The sequence below is a fragment of the Exserohilum turcica genome (genome assembly GCF_000359705.1).
Source record: "Exserohilum turcica Et28A unplaced genomic scaffold SETTUscaffold_14, whole genome shotgun sequence".
NCBI classification, from domain to species: domain Eukaryota; kingdom Fungi; phylum Ascomycota; class Dothideomycetes; order Pleosporales; family Pleosporaceae; genus Exserohilum; species Exserohilum turcicum.
Window position 1 is genome coordinate 827,700 of NW_007359959.1, and position 16,934 is coordinate 844,633.

The 16,934-nt window shown below is 50.8% G+C and overlaps 8 protein-coding genes across 8 annotated transcripts; 1 reads left to right on the forward strand and 7 right to left on the reverse strand.

The window, feature by feature from the left end:
• Positions 1 to 4,175: 4,175 nt before the first annotated feature.
• On the reverse strand, positions 4,176 to 4,536 carry SETTUDRAFT_26990 (uncharacterized protein; the record flags this gene model as incomplete). Its single annotated transcript, XM_008025105.1, has 3 exons — positions 4,176 to 4,232; positions 4,285 to 4,386; positions 4,447 to 4,536. The coding sequence occupies 3 exons, from the start codon at positions 4,534 to 4,536 to the stop codon at positions 4,176 to 4,178; spliced, it is 249 nt and encodes an 82-aa protein (XP_008023296.1).
• A 673-nt stretch (positions 4,537 to 5,209) lies between these two features.
• Positions 5,210 to 5,515, reverse strand: SETTUDRAFT_106486 (uncharacterized protein; the record flags this gene model as incomplete). Its single annotated transcript, XM_008025382.1, has 1 exon — positions 5,210 to 5,515. The coding sequence occupies one exon, from the start codon at positions 5,513 to 5,515 to the stop codon at positions 5,210 to 5,212; it is 306 nt and encodes a 101-aa protein (XP_008023573.1).
• A 539-nt stretch (positions 5,516 to 6,054) lies between these two features.
• On the reverse strand, positions 6,055 to 7,234 carry SETTUDRAFT_38254 (uncharacterized protein; the record flags this gene model as incomplete). Its single annotated transcript, XM_008025147.1, has 3 exons — positions 6,055 to 6,724; positions 6,789 to 7,111; positions 7,160 to 7,234. The coding sequence occupies 3 exons, from the start codon at positions 7,232 to 7,234 to the stop codon at positions 6,055 to 6,057; spliced, it is 1,068 nt and encodes a 355-aa protein (XP_008023338.1).
• A 656-nt stretch (positions 7,235 to 7,890) lies between these two features.
• On the reverse strand, positions 7,891 to 8,509 carry SETTUDRAFT_26992 (uncharacterized protein; the record flags this gene model as incomplete). The annotated part of the gene is made up of 3 exons (XM_008025106.1): positions 7,891 to 7,997; positions 8,051 to 8,354; positions 8,405 to 8,509. 3 exons carry the CDS (start codon positions 8,507 to 8,509, stop codon positions 7,891 to 7,893), a joined length of 516 nt encoding a protein of 171 aa, XP_008023297.1.
• Positions 8,510 to 8,921: 412 nt separating this feature from the next.
• Positions 8,922 to 9,323, reverse strand: SETTUDRAFT_26993 (uncharacterized protein; the record flags this gene model as incomplete). The annotated part of the gene is made up of 1 exon (XM_008025107.1): positions 8,922 to 9,323. One exon carries the CDS (start codon positions 9,321 to 9,323, stop codon positions 8,922 to 8,924), a length of 402 nt encoding a protein of 133 aa, XP_008023298.1.
• Positions 9,324 to 9,656: 333 nt separating this feature from the next.
• On the reverse strand, positions 9,657 to 11,057 carry SETTUDRAFT_168156 (uncharacterized protein). The gene is made up of 4 exons (XM_008025383.1): positions 11,000 to 11,057; positions 10,649 to 10,948; positions 10,473 to 10,552; positions 9,657 to 10,421 (listed from the first exon to the last, which is right to left on the reverse strand). Exons 1-4 carry the CDS (start codon positions 11,023 to 11,025, stop codon positions 10,030 to 10,032), a joined length of 798 nt encoding a protein of 265 aa, XP_008023574.1. The 5' UTR covers positions 11,026 to 11,057; the 3' UTR covers positions 9,657 to 10,029.
• Positions 11,058 to 12,451: 1,394 nt separating this feature from the next.
• On the forward strand, positions 12,452 to 13,897 carry SETTUDRAFT_106189 (uncharacterized protein; the record flags this gene model as incomplete). The annotated part of the gene is made up of 1 exon (XM_008025384.1): positions 12,452 to 13,897. The coding sequence occupies one exon, from the start codon at positions 12,452 to 12,454 to the stop codon at positions 13,895 to 13,897; it is 1,446 nt and encodes a 481-aa protein (XP_008023575.1).
• An 85-nt stretch (positions 13,898 to 13,982) lies between these two features.
• Positions 13,983 to 14,801, reverse strand: SETTUDRAFT_148521 (uncharacterized protein; the record flags this gene model as incomplete). The annotated part of the gene is made up of 1 exon (XM_008025385.1): positions 13,983 to 14,801. Exon 1 carries the CDS (start codon positions 14,787 to 14,789, stop codon positions 13,983 to 13,985), a length of 807 nt encoding a protein of 268 aa, XP_008023576.1. The 5' UTR covers positions 14,790 to 14,801.
• Between the last annotated feature and the right edge of the window lie 2,133 nt (positions 14,802 to 16,934).

The window sequence follows — 16,934 nt, forward strand, 5'->3', positions numbered from 1 at the left end:
CAAAAAAAAACACTGCTCTCCTGATGGACTGTGATGTTAAACTCTGCAGTTAACCAAGAGAAGGAAGGGGGGGGAAGAAGGCGAAAACCCATACTTAGTTACATTTTTCGCGTACCAACTGCCAGAGATTTATTTGAATATCTTCTACCACGTATACTTCTGTCCATTCCCCCCCCATCGTCACTCCTAACCAAGTTTATCGCCGCTATCTTTTTCTTTTTCTTTTCGTTCTCCCTACTTAGTTCGGGGTGTATATATTTTTTTCTTCCCCCCCCCCTTGGGTCCAAGACGCCAATATAGCTTCCAAGTAATACCAAGTGCGTCTAATGCTCTTCGCTGACGTCATAGCTCTCTCTATCTCTCTCTATCTCGTATTCTCGCTTCGCTATCTTTTTCTATGGATTATATCTGGCCATGTCTACTTGGTACATTACATACGTAGTACTACGCCCAGACCCTGACTCCGACTCCGACTCTGACGCTGACTTTTTCTCGGCCGAACTCTCCGGCGCCCGAGGCGAGAGGTAACCGTATCCGTTCGGTATGGCCGTGATACTCGGTAAAGTGCGCAAGTAAGTAAGGGTAAGTAAGTGGCAGTGGCAGTGATAATTGCGAGTATGTGTAGAGTAAAAGGTACAAGGTGAAAAGTGAAAGGTGAAAGTAAATCAACTTGCCCTACCTTCCTTCTCATACTTAGTTAGCCTCGGCCATTTTGCCAATTTTCTCTCCTTCTCTCCGTCTTGGCTTATACATCCCCCATCTATCCATCCATCCATTCATCCATGTTCATACCGCCTTTTCTTCTCTCCTGCCCTCACCTCACTACACTACACTACACTACACTACACTACACTACACTACACTACACTACACTACACTTCACCCACCCCTGTCCTCTCCCCTCCCCATCCCGCACCCATCGGCATAACTACGCCCCCATAAGCCCGCTCAACCAAGCGCCTAGCCACGCCCCCAAGCCCCCAAGAACCACTGCCAAAAAGCTTGTATCCAGACGTGACAGTCGGTAGATGTGCTGAGGTGCTTGTTCCGCGGACATCCTATTCGCGGGCGGCCCGCAGATAAGCTTTTGGGCGCCGAGCGACAAGACGTGCGCCTGTTTTCTATGGTTGCCTGTTACGGAAGGTTGGGTGAAGTGCTGGCGCGCTGTTTCACCCGTGTTTTGCTGGGGGGGTTCGCCGTGTTTGTTGGGTCTTGCGGGTGAGGGGATACGGCATGTGTGTATGGATATGCATGTGTGGGAGATGAAGACGGATAGATAGAAAAATATAGAGAGGGGGAGAAGACAGAGAGTCTACGTGTGAAACGCTCATTTCTCACCTGCATCAAATGTAGAGGGAGATATACTTAGAGTCGCGATATTTTCCATTCACATATCACTACTTACTTACTTACTTACTACCACTATGCTACATGTCTACAGTCACACCTCCAACCGCACCCCCCCTTTTTTTCCAAAAAAAATGGACTTTAGTAGAGAAACAGCTCTAAAAAAAAAGAGGTGTCTTCACCCTGTCTATCCGAGGTGAGGAGAAGAAATGCGCCTATTTTCTACGCTTGGCCTTGGAATTGCTGCATGCGGTAGGTGGGTGGTGTAGCGTGCGTCTTCGGAGCCGCAAGATGCGCAGGTAAAGGGGAGGAGGGGGATCAGGATTCGAGGTGGGGGGAAGGGGGTTTGTTACAATGATTGGTTTGTTGCTAAGTACATACATAGTTGCATGTATCGATGTATGTGGTGGTGGTGGTGGTGGTGGTTTGCCCACACCCCCCCCTCACCCTTTGTATCTCTGTTTGCGCAACGTTGGCGTCATGGTGGTAGTGGTAGAGTGAAGGTGTGGTCATGATTGCTGGTGATGATGACAATAACGATGAGATTGTTTGCACGGGACAAAATTACACTAAATGAATCCAACATATTACCCGTTTGATAGTTTGATTTCGCGTCTGTGTGCATGCTTGTGCATGTGCCCCCATTAAATATGCCCCGGAGATCAGACGCGGCAGATGGAGCGTCCGAGCGAGCGACTGGGGGGGGGGGGGTACGCATGCAAAGGCAAGAAAAAAACGGGCTTGGGAATGAGGAGAAGCTACACGCCTAGTTTCCATGCCTACTCGAAGCGGAATACCAAGTACGCTTCCTATTTTCAACACCTGCTCTTTGCGGGAATTGCATGAAGCTTGGTAAAAGCTTCTTTTTTTGGGGGGGGGGGCTTTGCACACTTGTCATGGTGTTTGCATGTGCGTGTCGGTGCGCTCGTATGTGTCGAGTCGGTTTTGCCCGCCGGCTATGTCTTTGCTGACGGGGCCAAGCAACAACATGGCTACGTGCGTGTGTACACCTATGTATGTATGTATGTATGTACGTGTGTATGTATCCAGGCAAGTGTCGAGCGTAGATGCATGTGCGCTGTTGGGTCTTTAGTTTTGCTGGTTCCGCATTTGGCATTTTCTTTTGGCATAAGTATCTGACCGGCTTAATGCAGGGCTGGCGGACCATGGCAAAATATGCAAGATAAAGCGAAGGAATACGCCTACTTTTCATGGTTACCCTTCTGGGTAATTCAAGATGCATGCACCGCGTGTTTGTTTTTGGCCGTGCTGCTCCGACACGGAATTGACGGCGGCGAGTGAGACAGTGGCTGCAGCAGGACGGGTTTGGTGGTGCACGATGCAGAATGTCGTGGTTGGTGGCTTTGCACAGGAAACAGACTTCGCATCTTGTGCTGTGCTATGCAAGCCATTCTGCTGTTAATTGGCCGTGGCCATGTCTTCGGCTCTATTGTCGTGAAATAGTACCGCTGCTTAATGTCCCTTTGCATCTGTTTTCTGGCGCAACCGCATCATAGTGTCGAGACGAAAGAAAAAAAAAGCAACGTGAGTCCTCGCAGACGAATGGATCCCGATCGACACATGGTCCGCTAGCATGACTATGCGGAGAAGAGGCTCTGTACGCCTATTTTCCACACCTACCCGACACAGTAAAAGCAGACGTGAGCATCTGAGACGGTTTGCTTTTGCCTCGCTCACGCTAAGGACGACAAGCCATGCGCCTGTTTTCCACACCTACTCTTTCAGGTACACGACCAAGACCATGGTCGTCGCCGTCGGAGATTTTCCTCAGACGGACCCACGGCCTCCACAACGTGGACCGCTTCATTAACCGGTTCTGGCAGCCAAGGGAAGCCGAAAAAAGAAACAAAAAAGAAACAAGAGAGAAAAAAACCTGGGAAACAAGGAGAAACACGGCACACACCTCATCTACGTGCGGTTCGGGCTAAACCTTCCCATGTGGCCATGTCACCACGACACACGGGCAGCCAGACTTGATACGTGTCAGACAACATAAGCTTTTCTACCAAGCTCGACACCTATATTCAATGGGTTGCTGCAAGAGGAAACTTTCCAAGGCCAAGATGGACGCCTGGAATCAATGGTTACTTGATGCAGCAACAACAAGGCGTGCTCGAGCCGCTTTGCCCTGGCCATTGCGACAGTTGGCGTATCAATGCCACCTGTGGTTGGGCGGTTTCGTGCTGCCGAAGCGTCTTGGGACTACCGCACCGTCCGACTGGGTATGTCCGCCATGTGTCCGAGGGCAAAAACAGAGGGCGAGCATGCTACTTTTGGCTGTGCGGTGGAGAGACTTAATATAACCATTTGACGCCTGTTTTCCACGGTTGCTGTATACGGTAAGCATTGGCGTCGGCGAAAGCGTGTCAAGATCTGCGGTTCCCTGTGCAATTCGTGTGCAATGGGGGTTGCGGACGCCTTTTTTTTTCCCTTGGGATTTGCTGGGCGCCTTGAGGGGTAGGCAGGCGAGTCATGGTGGAGGTGGGTGGTGCTGGGCAACAAACTATAGCACGGCGTGACGCAGCCTGGGTTTCCAATTGATAGCGTCGCATTGCACCTTGCCAAGTCGGTCCAGGTCACGAGGGCAGCCCCAACACGGGAACAGGGCATCAATTCTTCTGGTGCTCCTACTATCACCTGCATGTGTGCGTATACTACTATTACTACATAGTACATACGGACAGACAAACCTCGCTCCATGCCTTGTCTGTCGCCTCTGCTACCCTCTCCCCCCACGCACGACTGACCCGTGCGGTATGGGCCCCCTTTCCCCGGAACCACATGTGCCCTGCACCAACTGCCGATGCTTACTTGCCGGGGTTGTACCATGCACCCCCTCGACCATTGTTATAGTACGTCGAGCCCTAATGCAGCATCAGCACATACGTCTACAGCCCTGCCATTATCACGACTCACGTTAGGGTTGCTGTAGTAGTACGAGCCGTTTGTGTTGGAGTAGTGGTAAGAGTTGGGATTGGAGGCGCTGGACCCGTAGTCACGAGTGCAGTAATGGTTTCCCTGGACGACATAGTCAGCACCACGTTGGCTGCGACCTGTTCAAGCACTTTGGATCCTTACTTGGCTGTTGGTGCCGGAGCTGGTTATAGTGTAATCTTGACCGCCACTGTTGCCAGAGGAGCCGGAGCTTGACGTGTTCTGCGACGACATGGTGGATTGTGTAGGCTGTATTTGCTGTGTCTGGTTGATCTGGCTCGGAAGAGACGGGAGAGGCGTGGAGAGGCACTGACAGAATATATACTAGCCTGGCACCTAGCAAACTATATTGCAATTTCCATCGTCATCTCACGCTTGGCCCGCTCGATCTTCGTGAGCTTCACCACATGGATTGCTACTGCTTATGCTGTGACCGAACAAGGATCGGACCAGACGGATTTCCGAGAAACCATTGCAAAGTATTTGGACTTCCAGTCTGCTGGCATGTGGCTGCTGGGCGATCAATGTCTCTATGTGTAGGTAACGGGAGGATCCATTGTCGTTTTCATAACCGATACAGCATCAGGTAACTGTGTGTTTGTGGAAAGACAAGAAAGCAAGATGGGCTATCGGGCCGCATTCATCCCCTTCCACACCTGAACCTCCAAGGCAACCCAATGCACAAAAGCTGCACCGTTTGTACAACCACATAGCATCGTTCCCGCCTCTCCATCATTCAACGGACAACCTCAGACCCATGACAGTCGATGGACAAACCGCCAGACAGGCCAGTAGGCACCGAACCACCACAGACTCCATTCCATACTTCTCCTAGTCCCCCACCCACCCCTTCACTAGCAAAGACCAGAAAATGGCATTATCCATACTGCTAACCCCCATCACACTCCTACGATCTCTCCTCAGCCCACCTCACCATCTGTCTTAAATTGAACGTCGACACGGTAGGCGCAGGCGGCATTGTATCCATCCAGATGAGCGTGGGGCCATCGACAACGACTACGCCTTGGTCTCGGAGGCGGGCCCACCGCGCTTTGCTGCGGGAAATCGCCACGCGTATGCAGCAGAGTATGAGTAGGATTTGGAAGACGAGGATGCTGGCGACGCAGATGACGGCCCAGATTAGCGGCCAATCGAGGCGGCGGCGGTTGTGGTCATGCTGGCTGATTGGGGTTGTGGTGGGGAGAGCAGGCATAGCTGGCGGCGGCGACGTGTGGGAGGATATGGAAAGAAGATGCGAATTTGGTGTGTTGGCGTGAGGAATTGGACAGCTTTGTGCGTGCGTGCGTGGCGTAGTACGTAGGTTTGAATGAAGGTGAATGAGAGAATGAAGACACTGGCTTGTCTTCTCCGAATGGGCGGTGCTTCCGCTTGTATACTTTGCGTTTGCCAAATCTTTCCGAGTTCCGAATCGACAATCCTGCTCGTGTGTGGCCTTGCACTCGGTCCTTACTACATGTACTTATGTTTTGTGTATCCGCCTCTATCTGAGCGCAATTGTTACATCTGCGCGGAGGCCTCCCTCTCTTTCCATAGACAGTGGGAAGTGGCCAACTGAGAGGAGAGTGTCATGTAAGATCTGAAGACAGAATTGTATGAAAGATACATATCAAGAAGAAGAAAGGCGAACGATTTGCAAATCTCTGATATCAGTTCTGCCTATCCGAATCACAACCTAATACCAAACATTAGCCACACCACCACAACATGTGTCCGGCCTCCAGACAACCCGCATCAATCCTTCCACTTCCCACTCCACCCGGTCCTCTTCTGTTCCTCTCCTCCATCGACATACCCAAAGTACTTCCTGGGCCAAATATTCAACCCAATCTTCTCTCCCTCGTCCACCGGCAACCCCGCATGCACCACCCTTCCATCCCCCTTGCCCTCTTCATCCAGATTAACCCAGAAAAGCGCATTCCCCCGTACCGGTTTAACCTTGACCCCCCCTTCCTCTCCCCCGACATCGCCCCTCTCCACCCTGCCCTCAAACAGCGCCTCCAAATCCACCTGCGCGGGGACATTGATCAGCGGGAAATACGTGTACCCGCCCGTGCAATTATCGCGTAGGAACACGAAGAAGGAGGCTACGCGGTTGAAAAACATGTCTCTTTTTCCTGCACCGCGGCCGACTTCTTCCTGGTCAACGGCAGTGACCTGGTGCTGGGCCCAGAAGTCCGTGTGGAGATTGAATTTTTGCCCTGCGACGTAGCGTACGAGTTGTGGTATGCTGAAGGGCTCCGACGGAAGCAGCATGGTGCCCATGAAGCGGCGGGCGCGGGATAGAATGCATGAGACAAGCGGGTGGGAGAGAGGCAGCGGTGCAGAGTCGGATGTGCGCCCGCTGACGCGGTGCGTGGTGCCACTTCCACGGCTGATGAAGGATTCGGTAAAGTCTGCGGAGCTGGCGGGAGATGTGTTAGCGGGATTTACGAAGGGTATTGGTGAGGGGATGGTAAAGGGCGTACCCGAGTGTGATTAGTTGTTCTGCTTCGAGGACGGAAGTAAAGTTGGTGATGTAAATCAACAGCGGGTCCAGAGATAGGATTTCTGTGCTGTATTGGTGGGTTTGGCATGCTTGTAGTAGGTCTTGAGGATCAGATGCGGGAGATGAAGTGGCTTTTGTTGTTGTAGAGTCGGGTTTCAACGTGGACAGCAACTGTGTTCGTAAGTGTGGAGGTAGATACGGGGTCAGCGTTGTGGAAAACCATTCGCGCAGCTGGATTATCGAAGAAATGGGTAGCACGAGGAGTATAGTGATAACTATGACACTTGTGGTTGGGAAGAGCAACTGTGGAGTTGTTAAGCTGATTGAGCCAACGTCTTTGGCAAAGCTTACGAGTCTGGAAAAGGTATTGTGTGACCTCCCGACGCTCGGAGACATCTCTCTCTTTGACCTGTCAAGTTTGGCCATTTTGACGTAGAGGGGTCACTCAAAATCTGAGGATTGTGATAGAAGAGTCGTAAGTGAGGTCAAAGAATGAGGCTTCATCTTGTGTTTGGCCTCACGTGGCAGTCGAAACCCCGCGTAATTTACATCGAGAATTATGGAAGACCCCGCTATGTGGAGCAGTATAGCCAGATGAATTATCCGACAGTCGGAATTGGGCAATGTGAGGTTGAAAGTCATGAGTTAATATCCGGTTGCAGTATCCTGGCGCGGGTATATGTGCTGTACTATGTATTCCATATGATCTACGCCACCTTATGTATGCATATCTTTGCTATTCGTCGAGAGACAGGATTGGCCACCTATGAGTTTGGGAATGGGTTGTATTAGAATTGCACAAGTGTGACCGCAGCTATTATGGTAGAATTGTCTACCTTCCCTGAGACTTTTCCATCGTGAATGTTATTATGCCATGAACCTGAACTCCACAGAAATCGACCAGATTACTTTCCTTTGCATCGCCAGGCTATCGTATGAAGACGCGATCCGAGACTATTAGCTAGACCATGACTCCAACGGATACGCGATGCAGATGTTGTTTGGCGAAGAAAAGCACTAGGAGTGTTAGTAAAAGAGAAGATAAACAAGATTGCGGCTTACTGTGATGTTGCTGAAGATCTTTAGACCTCAACGTCCTCGTATCCTTCGGCATCTTCATCGGGTTCGGCCTTGACAGGAGAAGAGCTGGGCTTGGTGTCCTCGTCTTCTTCTGGCTCAGTCTTGACAGCTATGTGGTATGAGCATCGTAAGCCGTTATGCAATGTCGGTAAAAGTACTGACCTTCGTCATCAGAAGACTTCTTTCCGCGAGCAGTCTTCTTCTTGGGAGAAGACTCGCCGTCGACGTCCTGCTTCTTGGAGGCGCGCTTGCGAGGAGTTGGCTTGGGACTGGCAGCGACGTCGCCCTCATCACCGGCAGTCTTGGGAGCAGCAGACTTCCTGCTACGGGGGGTCTTCTTGGGGGTAGCTGGAGGGTTGTCGTCGGAACCCGGGTTTATCAGCTTGACCTTGATCTTAGCCCATGCGTTGCTAGCAGAGCGCGGGTTGCTCATACTAGCGAACCCAGCAAGCTTCTCGTAGTCGATCTATTGTTTGTTACAGCAATGTGCAGAAGGGGTGTCATGCAATCACATACCTCTGGAGGGCCGGACTTGAGCGACTGCATGGCCCAGCCTAGAATCTGAAGCTCACGCTCAGTGAACTTGTTGGCGGTAGTAGTGGTCTTGTCTGTGTCGGACATGATGTTGATGTGCGTGGTGAGTTAAATGTGTGGAATGTGTTGAAGTGGATGTTGTGAGGGCAGTGTGGGCGATATATATATATGTGGCCTCACTAGCGCAGCGATAACGGGCAGACAATGCAGACGGTGAAGGTGAGTGAAATGTGATGTTCCAGAAGTGTTCGCCTTAACATTTATGAAGCGATGCCTCCAAGATGTCGCACGCCATTGGTCGGATGATGATAGGCGCGATCCCGTGGCGTAGTGAGGGCGCAGTCAAGGTGAGATGCAATCTTTTGCGTCCGTATCAGGCAGGACAGCATGGAAGTGAAGGGCAATCATCATAGCATGGGCACATGGCGGCAGCCCGTTGCGGTGCCGAAAAGGGGTGTAGCTTGAGTTGCTATGCTGTTACGCGGTTCTGACTGCGCGGTCATGTTGATCGCACGAGGTATCCATTTGCGAGCCTGTCCCAGAGTGTCCTGTCATCTGTAACGGCTATTCGGCGGGAGCCGGGAGTACAAGGCTGGTTGATTGATACCAAGCTTGAGCCAGACAGACGCGCTGCTGAACCGTCTTTTCGGCGCCAGTAAAGCTGAGGTGATGCAGCGACCCTGTCGATTATGTTCGCGTCGATGCTGCTGAGGGTCTGCCAGTTGGATGCGCTTCCTGTCCAGCAGAACTTCCCACCGTTAAATTTGCGCTGGTATGATCTGCTGTTTGTACCGATTATTTGTGCGGTATATTTGTTGCTGTCGACGTAGTCCATGCGGCATTGTTGTAGCACAGTATCTGGCTTGTTGAGCGCATCTGATACAGCCCGTCGTCGACTCATGTTCGGCTCACTTGCTGGGCTCGTACATGCTCACAAGCATTGGGTTCTGGAGGGTCAATGGAGTAGCTCTGTACATGTTGATGGGTGGACGAGGGGTGTAGATGGTGAGAAGCAAGAAGAGAAGAAAGGGCAGAAAGCCATGCTGGTCAGAGCCCCAACAACCAACCCATGGCGTGTCCCATCATGACGGAAATGCGAAGATGCATTTCCCTGGAACTCTTTTCGGGTCACGTCTCGTAGGTGACTGTCGCGGGGGGATTGACTTGTTCAGCCCGTCAGGGACTTCTAGATCTGACCACCTGCTATTCATGGCACATTGCCGGACGACCTGAGCTGATAGTTAATGTATTTCGAATAGACTAAATGTATGTCCATCAGCAGGATGCATTCCTCTACTCTTGCTAAACCAATGTTACCTCACTGGCGCCATACTTGGTATTCCCATACTCCACCCTTGTCCATAGGAGATATACGGACAATGACACAAATCGATCAGAATACCCCCCATAGAAAGTGACAGACATATACCCACAGAAAAGACAAACATACACGGACCTTGACAAGTCAATTCGTTGCTAACAGGATTAGCCCCCTCGTAGCACTCATGTGTTTGGCAAGAGTTCCGCTGCTGAAGTCACTGTTAATTCCATGCCATCTATATCATGTCGCGCCTCTGCGCCGCCTACCGCTGTGTGCTGCAATGTGCCTATCTGCCCATGCTGTTGATCATCTCCCTCTGCGTGGCGCGGTCCTTGTTGGCCTGACTGAGCGACTGGAGACTCCGCAGGTCTCCGACGACGTCCTTGGCCTTGCCAAAGTAGACCTCTTGTAGCAGGTTTCGCATCTTGAGCTCCATATCTTCGACCATCTTGCCAATGTTGGCAACGTGCGAGGTGTCGTCCTCGACGGCCATGTCAGCCTCGACCTGACGCACCATGTTGCCGGAGAGGTCAAGGCCACCCAGGGATTCGCTGTCGGTGCCGAGAGAGAGGATGACGGTCGAGGTGAGCTTGTAGTGCGAGGTTCGCGCGCGGTCTTGGGCGTCGAAGACGTGGATGCTGTCCCAGCTGCCAGAGCTCTTCGGGGTGGGGCTGACGGCTGCGCATGTTGTCAGCATATGCATGGCGTGGAGATGGGTTGGATGCAGACCTTTCTTCAGCAGCACGCAGCCTGCGAAGCCGTCATCCATGTCCCACAGGTAAACACTCGATATGCCGCCCTCAAAGTACCTGCCCGCGTCAGCCATCAGTGCCCCACCATGGCCGCCAGCGCCAGCACCAGCGCCCGCCGCACCAGCAACAAGACCAGAGACAGCATGCACTCACAGCTCCCGATACACGTCAAAAGCCTCGTTGGCCTTGACCTCCATCTTGCGCACACGATCACTAGGCGTGACGCCCTCGTCGATGGGCGGCTCGAACTCGTTGCTCCACGGACTCCTCCAGCTGTCGCCGTCGCGGTTGTAGTCGCAGCACAGAAAGTCGCGCTTCGTCTTTGAGCACTTCTTGACCGTCAGCGGGATGTCGACCGACTCGAGCAGGTCCTCCTCGAGCGAGGGGTTGAGCTGGATAATGTGGTCGACATTGCGCTTGACGTCCTTGGGGTCCAGGCGGCGGAGGAGGTCGCTGCAGCTGTCAGCTAGGCCGAGTCAGTAGTCGAGATGCACGCAAGCCTACAGGGCGCTGTCAATCGGATCCGCCATGTTCGCGTGCTTGGCCGGCAAGAGTTTGCGGGTGATTGAGGGCGGGTTGCTTGGGTGCTGTTTGGCTCCCACGCCAGCGCCCTCGAATGTCTCCCGCTCCGGCGATTCGGCCGCTTGGGGGGGCCTCTGCCAGCACGAGTCATGCGCATACATGCATGCGTCGCCCATTCTTACGGCCGTCTGCAACCTCGACTCTGCTCCGGATCTGCTCTTTTTGGATGATGGTATTCTTTGGCGGGTAGTTTGAGGGAAAGGCCTGTGTATTGGTTACGACTCTTTCGGCAGCGGCGACTCAGTCATTTCTTCATTCACTTCTTCGCGCCTTCACTGTTGGGAAGGCTGCGGGAACCAACCATATACGCAAAAGAGACGCCCCAGAAACTCTACTATCGACATTCAATCAATCAAAGTCGTCGATCCATATCCGTTTTCCTGGACACAGTTGGTCATGCCCCGTGCCGAGTGCCTGCTTCCCACTACAACACTCGGCGTGTACAGAGTGGACACGCGAAACATCATCTCGGAACACATCATTGAGGACGTGCGGCTATTCAAAGACATATTCTTTCAGGAAATACCCTAGCAAGCCATATGACAGAGAGGTGAAACAGTGCATCCATTTCCTAGGCCCCGATAGCCGCGCCTAACGGACCTACTTGCAACTTTAGCTGTATATCAGAATTAGTTATGCTAAGCTACCTAATTATACACTGAGCATCAGAACAGCCAGTAAAGCCAGGATGGACAGAATATTACTTTAACGTAAAAGCATAGCAACTAAAGCTGCACTTCTTTTGGCATCTTAGCGGGCTGTAGGCATGTTTGTACCCATCAATACATACCCCAAGCTTAACTCCGAGCTAGCTCCGTCAACGTTCCCTGCACCTCGAACGCGGCATATGTCGTTCCACTACTCTTACCAGAACGCGTACATCCATTCATCCCATCACGATAACTCCCTTGGCCTTCAATCTATTCGGCTTTTTGACACGTCAGGATGGTGAGCCTGACTATACCAGCCTCGGTCGCGAAACGAAAGCAGGCATGTACGAGTTGTCGGCAGCGGAAGAAGAAATGCGACGTAGGTTTATTGGCATACAAGTTCAATACCTCTTGGTTGTAACATCGAAAATAGGCTGACCGTCCAAGCTGCGCATTGTGCAAGAAGCTGGGCATTAAATGCCAGTACCCGATGCCAGCTTCACACCAGGACTGCAGTTTGCCTGCTGAAACTAACTCAGATCATGCCCTCAATTTAGGTATAGTTGCTGTGCCGCGAAATCTCGACATGGCTCAAATTGATCCACCAGCAGGCATGCAGGCCCCAGCCATGAATTTGGACCTCACGAACTCCACTCCTTTGGCAAATGGAGATCCTTTACCGAGCTATCCCACGCCTGGATCCTCCAACATGCAGGCCAATGAGATGATTGATCTACGCTCACTAGAGAGCCTCCAGCTACCTTCCCGAAATATCACAATCGAGCTTACCAACCTCTTCTTTGACCATGTCTACCCTATGCTACCCTGCTTTCACAAGAAGAGCTTCTTGTCCTTCGTGGAAAGCGGTAAGCTAAAAGACGAGGCGCCAATGTTGCTGTACGCAATATGCTGTATATCAGCTGGATATCACCCTGATGACACAATGAAGAAGCGTTCGAAAGATTGGTATGAGCAAGCAAAGTTTTCCTATGAGCTCACTCGCCAAAGACCCAGTCCCGCTCTACGAACGATTCAAGCTGTGTTGCTTCTCACCTTCCACGCTTGGACGGTGGGAGACTTTTCTTCCAGCTGGATGTTTCTAGGCAAAGCATGGAGGCAGGTGGTTGCGCTTGGTCTAAACTGTACGGATACTGTACGCGCTCCAGCTCAAGGTGCGGCTGCTTCAAACACAGACACTGGTGGGGAGGAGACCCATCAAATTAACAAAGAGGAAGAAAAGACTTCAGTTGAGAGAGAAGAGCATTGTCGGGCTTTGTGGTTACTTTTAATTATGGATCGATCGCATTCATGGCCAACGGGCTGGCCGGTCGCTATACCCGAGACGCAATTTAAAGTCGACCTACCGAAGCCTGAATCAGTCTTCCAAGCCATGGATCCAGAATCATATACAACTGGCTATGCCAACACGCCCTTTACGAGGAACCTGTCGGACCTAATAAACTCATCGTCAGCAAAAAACCCACTGAACATCTTGTACTACATAACGGTTGCACATGTTCTGCTTGGGCGAGTCACAGAACTAGTACAGTCCCTACATACTTCACCGGAATCTTCAGAATATGCAGAAGATTGCGCCAAGCTGGATACTTTTATCGTAAAGTTCCGACTATGGCTGCCCCGTCAAGCAAACTCCGTCCTAGCAGCTCCACCGGCAGATCGCGAGCATGTAGTGTGGCTGCAAGTTACTTTGAATGCCATGGCGATAATACTACACTATCGCGTCCAAGGGCCTGAGTCGAGTTCAGGCCCATCGTCGCCATTCAATCTTGCTGTAATCGCGGCTCGCAACATTGCACAGATCATCAAAGATGCGTCGCGTGTTTCGGTTGACCTTTTGCTTTCCGCACATATCGGATCATCCCTGTACATTGCCGCATGTGTTCTTGTAATACAGTGGCGTCTGACTGAGGACGAGAGTTTAAAAGATGAAATCGATCTCTTCGCGCTGGTCTTCGAGCGAATGGACGAAGTCTTCAGCTTCCTTGGCCTAAAATTCAAATCAGCGCTGCAACAAGACATGAAAAAGAGTCGGGAAGAATTACTCAGTCTGCAGCAGCGGGGTTGCAGAGGCCTTTTGGCAGATTGCAAGAGGTGGGATCACGCTAAGAAGGAAGTTGAGCGCAGAGGACTTGAAGTTGATTTTTCCTAATGGATGGTTTATCTTCATCTTCACCCCAGATCTTATCAGGAAGATACCCTGCAAGATCATGGATGGATAGGTACATGTCAACCACCTATTCCGTTCCCATAAGCAAGTGCCCACCATCACTACACACCATAGTCCCTGTCACAAACCTATCCTTCATCACCCATCCATACGCCTCAGCAATATCCTCTGGCCGACCAAACTCTCCACTCAGACTAGCCGTTTTCTTCATCTTCTCAACTGCCTCGGTGCTAGAACCTGCCAGGAAGCCCTCCAACAACTCCGTCTCAATAGCACCAGGAATGACAGCATTGGCGCGAATCGGCGCAAGGTCCACGGCAAGACCGCGCACGAGGCCTTCGATCGATGCACCTATCGCCGCAACCAACGCCCAGTTCGTCATGGGTCGATGCGTATTCGAGCCTCCGGTCAGAGTAATGGAGCTGGAAGCGGAACGAGGCATGTACTCTCCATTCGCAACCACCTTTGCCACCATACACGCAGCCACAAGACGCACGCTGAACCCATCCGCCAACGTAGCGAGATCAAAATCACCTATCTTGACGATTGGAAGCGCATTTCCCGCCGTAAAAGCGATATGGTCGATCTTCTTCGCCCCCTTGTGCGTCGCCTGGTCGAGCAGCGCCGTCAAATTGGCCTCGAGATGCTCTTTGTCACAGAGATCAACGGCGAAGCCCGCTACATCTTCCGGGGCGATGCTGGGATACAGCGAGCGCAGTTTGTCCACCTTGGAATTCACTTTGGCCTGTGTGGATCCAGAGATAGTGACGCGTGCCCCGTACGAAAGGCACATGTTTGCTATGGCGAAGCCGATGCCAGACGTCCCGCCAAAGACGAGGACGTGAGTGTTTGCGAGGCGGTTTTGGTGGGCCATGATGGAAATGGATATATGTAGATTGATAATTCAAGGTAAAGTAGAGGAATTGGCAAATTTGTAATTGGGTCTGTCTAAATACACAGGGACATGATTGCTATTTTATATATATTTTTTGGATTTGAAATTGGTTGGCGGTTTGTCGGAGACTTGATGTATCTCCTTATTTCCGACCCCGCCATTTGGCGGCGACTGGCGGCCGGCGGCGGCGGCGAGCGGCGGTGGGAGGCCGCGTGTCATTGCAACTGTTGGTCATGCATGTGCCTTTGAAGAGTCATGGTGTAGCTATTGGCGGACCAAAGCGGCCGGATGAAATTCACCTACTCTCATAAACCAGCTGCTTCTAATCAGGTTCCGATAAAAAATACTGTACATTTCTGTTAATCGATTTCATGCAAAGGTGATTCATTGAAGCTTCCATTGCACATTCAAAGCAGTCACAGGGACTTCTCTTACACGAAGAAATGGTCGCCAATCTACCTCGATATATTGGTGACAGTGACACACTGACGTGGTGCTGAAGCGGTGATGAGGCGCCGGATATAGGGATCTGATGTCCAACTTCATAGCGGATGTAAATCCTCCTCTCGTAGCATCATGTCGAATAATCTCATACGGGTACATGCAGCTCTGGATAAGGTTTCTGTGCCGCCGTCCGTTCCCATGCTTCGGACATGCCTCCGCGACGAACTATCAACATTGCTAACGCGCCTCACGCAATCAGCTTAGAAGTAATTGGAGTACACAGAGCTTTTTGATACCTTCCATTGCTTTCACTACCTGATCGTTAGTTTCTATAGCAAAATTCATACATTTCTAGATATATTATGTATTGGGTATTTTATCTATAGCATTAGGAGTTGTGAGAACAACATGCCTCTAGATTGGCCAGCGATAAATTTCAGTAAAGGGAAAAGAATATCTCTGACAAAAGCTACATAGAATCCAAGCCTGAGCCCCAGAATTCGAATAGGACATTTCAATAATAAACATTGACTAGCTGGCTGTGCGCATCATGTGAGTAAACAGAGGGGCGGTTGCTCGAACAAATTTAATTGAAGCACAGAATCGAGGGACATGGTCACAGCAGATTGCATGAGGCGACATGTTTCGAGATTAAAGTTTGTTTTCCATTCCTAACCTTATACTCTGCATCATCCCAGTCGGCCGAGCTTAAACTCTTTTGCGTAAAGAGAACTCCATACAACGACTTTCCTAAATACCATGTCGTATTTAAGACTGGACATATATAAGCCTCTGGTATAAATGGATCCTCGAAATAGAGGCAATGGGACTTCTTACTCGCTGGTGCTTTCGAGCAGATTAGCTTCCGTTACTAAACAGCGTATGGACACACTCTAGGATAGAAGAAGACTTACTGGCTGGCGCAAAGACAATTAGTTACTGTGTCTGTATATTGTTACGCTCTTCGCAAGCAGAGACATAGAAGCTTACAATCTTTACCATGCATTGTTAGAGAATGTCTGCATATTATCATACAACTTTATAAGGAGAGGCTATGAACTTACTGGCTAAGGTAAAAATAATCAGCTCATACGTCTGTATATACTAGCAGGCTCTTGTATAGAGAGGCTATAAACTTACCCTCTATACCATCGATTATTAGTGTAACGATGTTACAACTTCGCCAAGTATTGAGCCAATCCCAGAGCCGGATCGGAGGAAGTACCTGCCGCCCTTCATCAGCCATTCGCCCGAGGTCGGATCCGAATTCGGACCCGACTAGGATAGGTATATATTGAGACACTCCCTGTAGCTAGCTCTGTAGACTTTTGATATCCTTTCGTACAAGGCCTATAGGTGGCTTGTTGAATCTAGGCTCTTTGTGATCCCACGCACTCCCATATGCCTCTGAGTGATCCTACGACCGAAACAGATCCGACCTGCCTTACCTGCGCCGTTACAATTAGCGCATATCCTGATATCATAGTACAATATTTTGCAGAGAGGTTGTCTACTTACTGACTGTACAATAGCCTGTTAGCCTATCTGTACATGATATTATCACGCTCTTGCGTAGAATCCAGGATGTTAACTTACTCCCTATACCGTATATGATTAGCTAATATCTACATGTAGCAGTAGGCTCTAATATCGAGCAATTGATGTACTTACTTCCTAGAT

Coding starts and splice junctions, on each gene's coding strand:
- SETTUDRAFT_168156 (XM_008025383.1), bottom strand. CDS start 11,025: ATGGCGGATCCGATTGACAGCGCCCT. Junction 10,949..10,999: donor GATCCGATTGACAGCGCCCT/GTAGGCTTGCGT, acceptor TGACAGCTGCAG/CGACCTCCTCCGCCGCCTGG. Junction 10,422..10,472: donor CTGCGTGCTGCTGAAGAAAG/GTCTGCATCCAA, acceptor CAACATGCGCAG/CCGTCAGCCCCACCCCGAAG.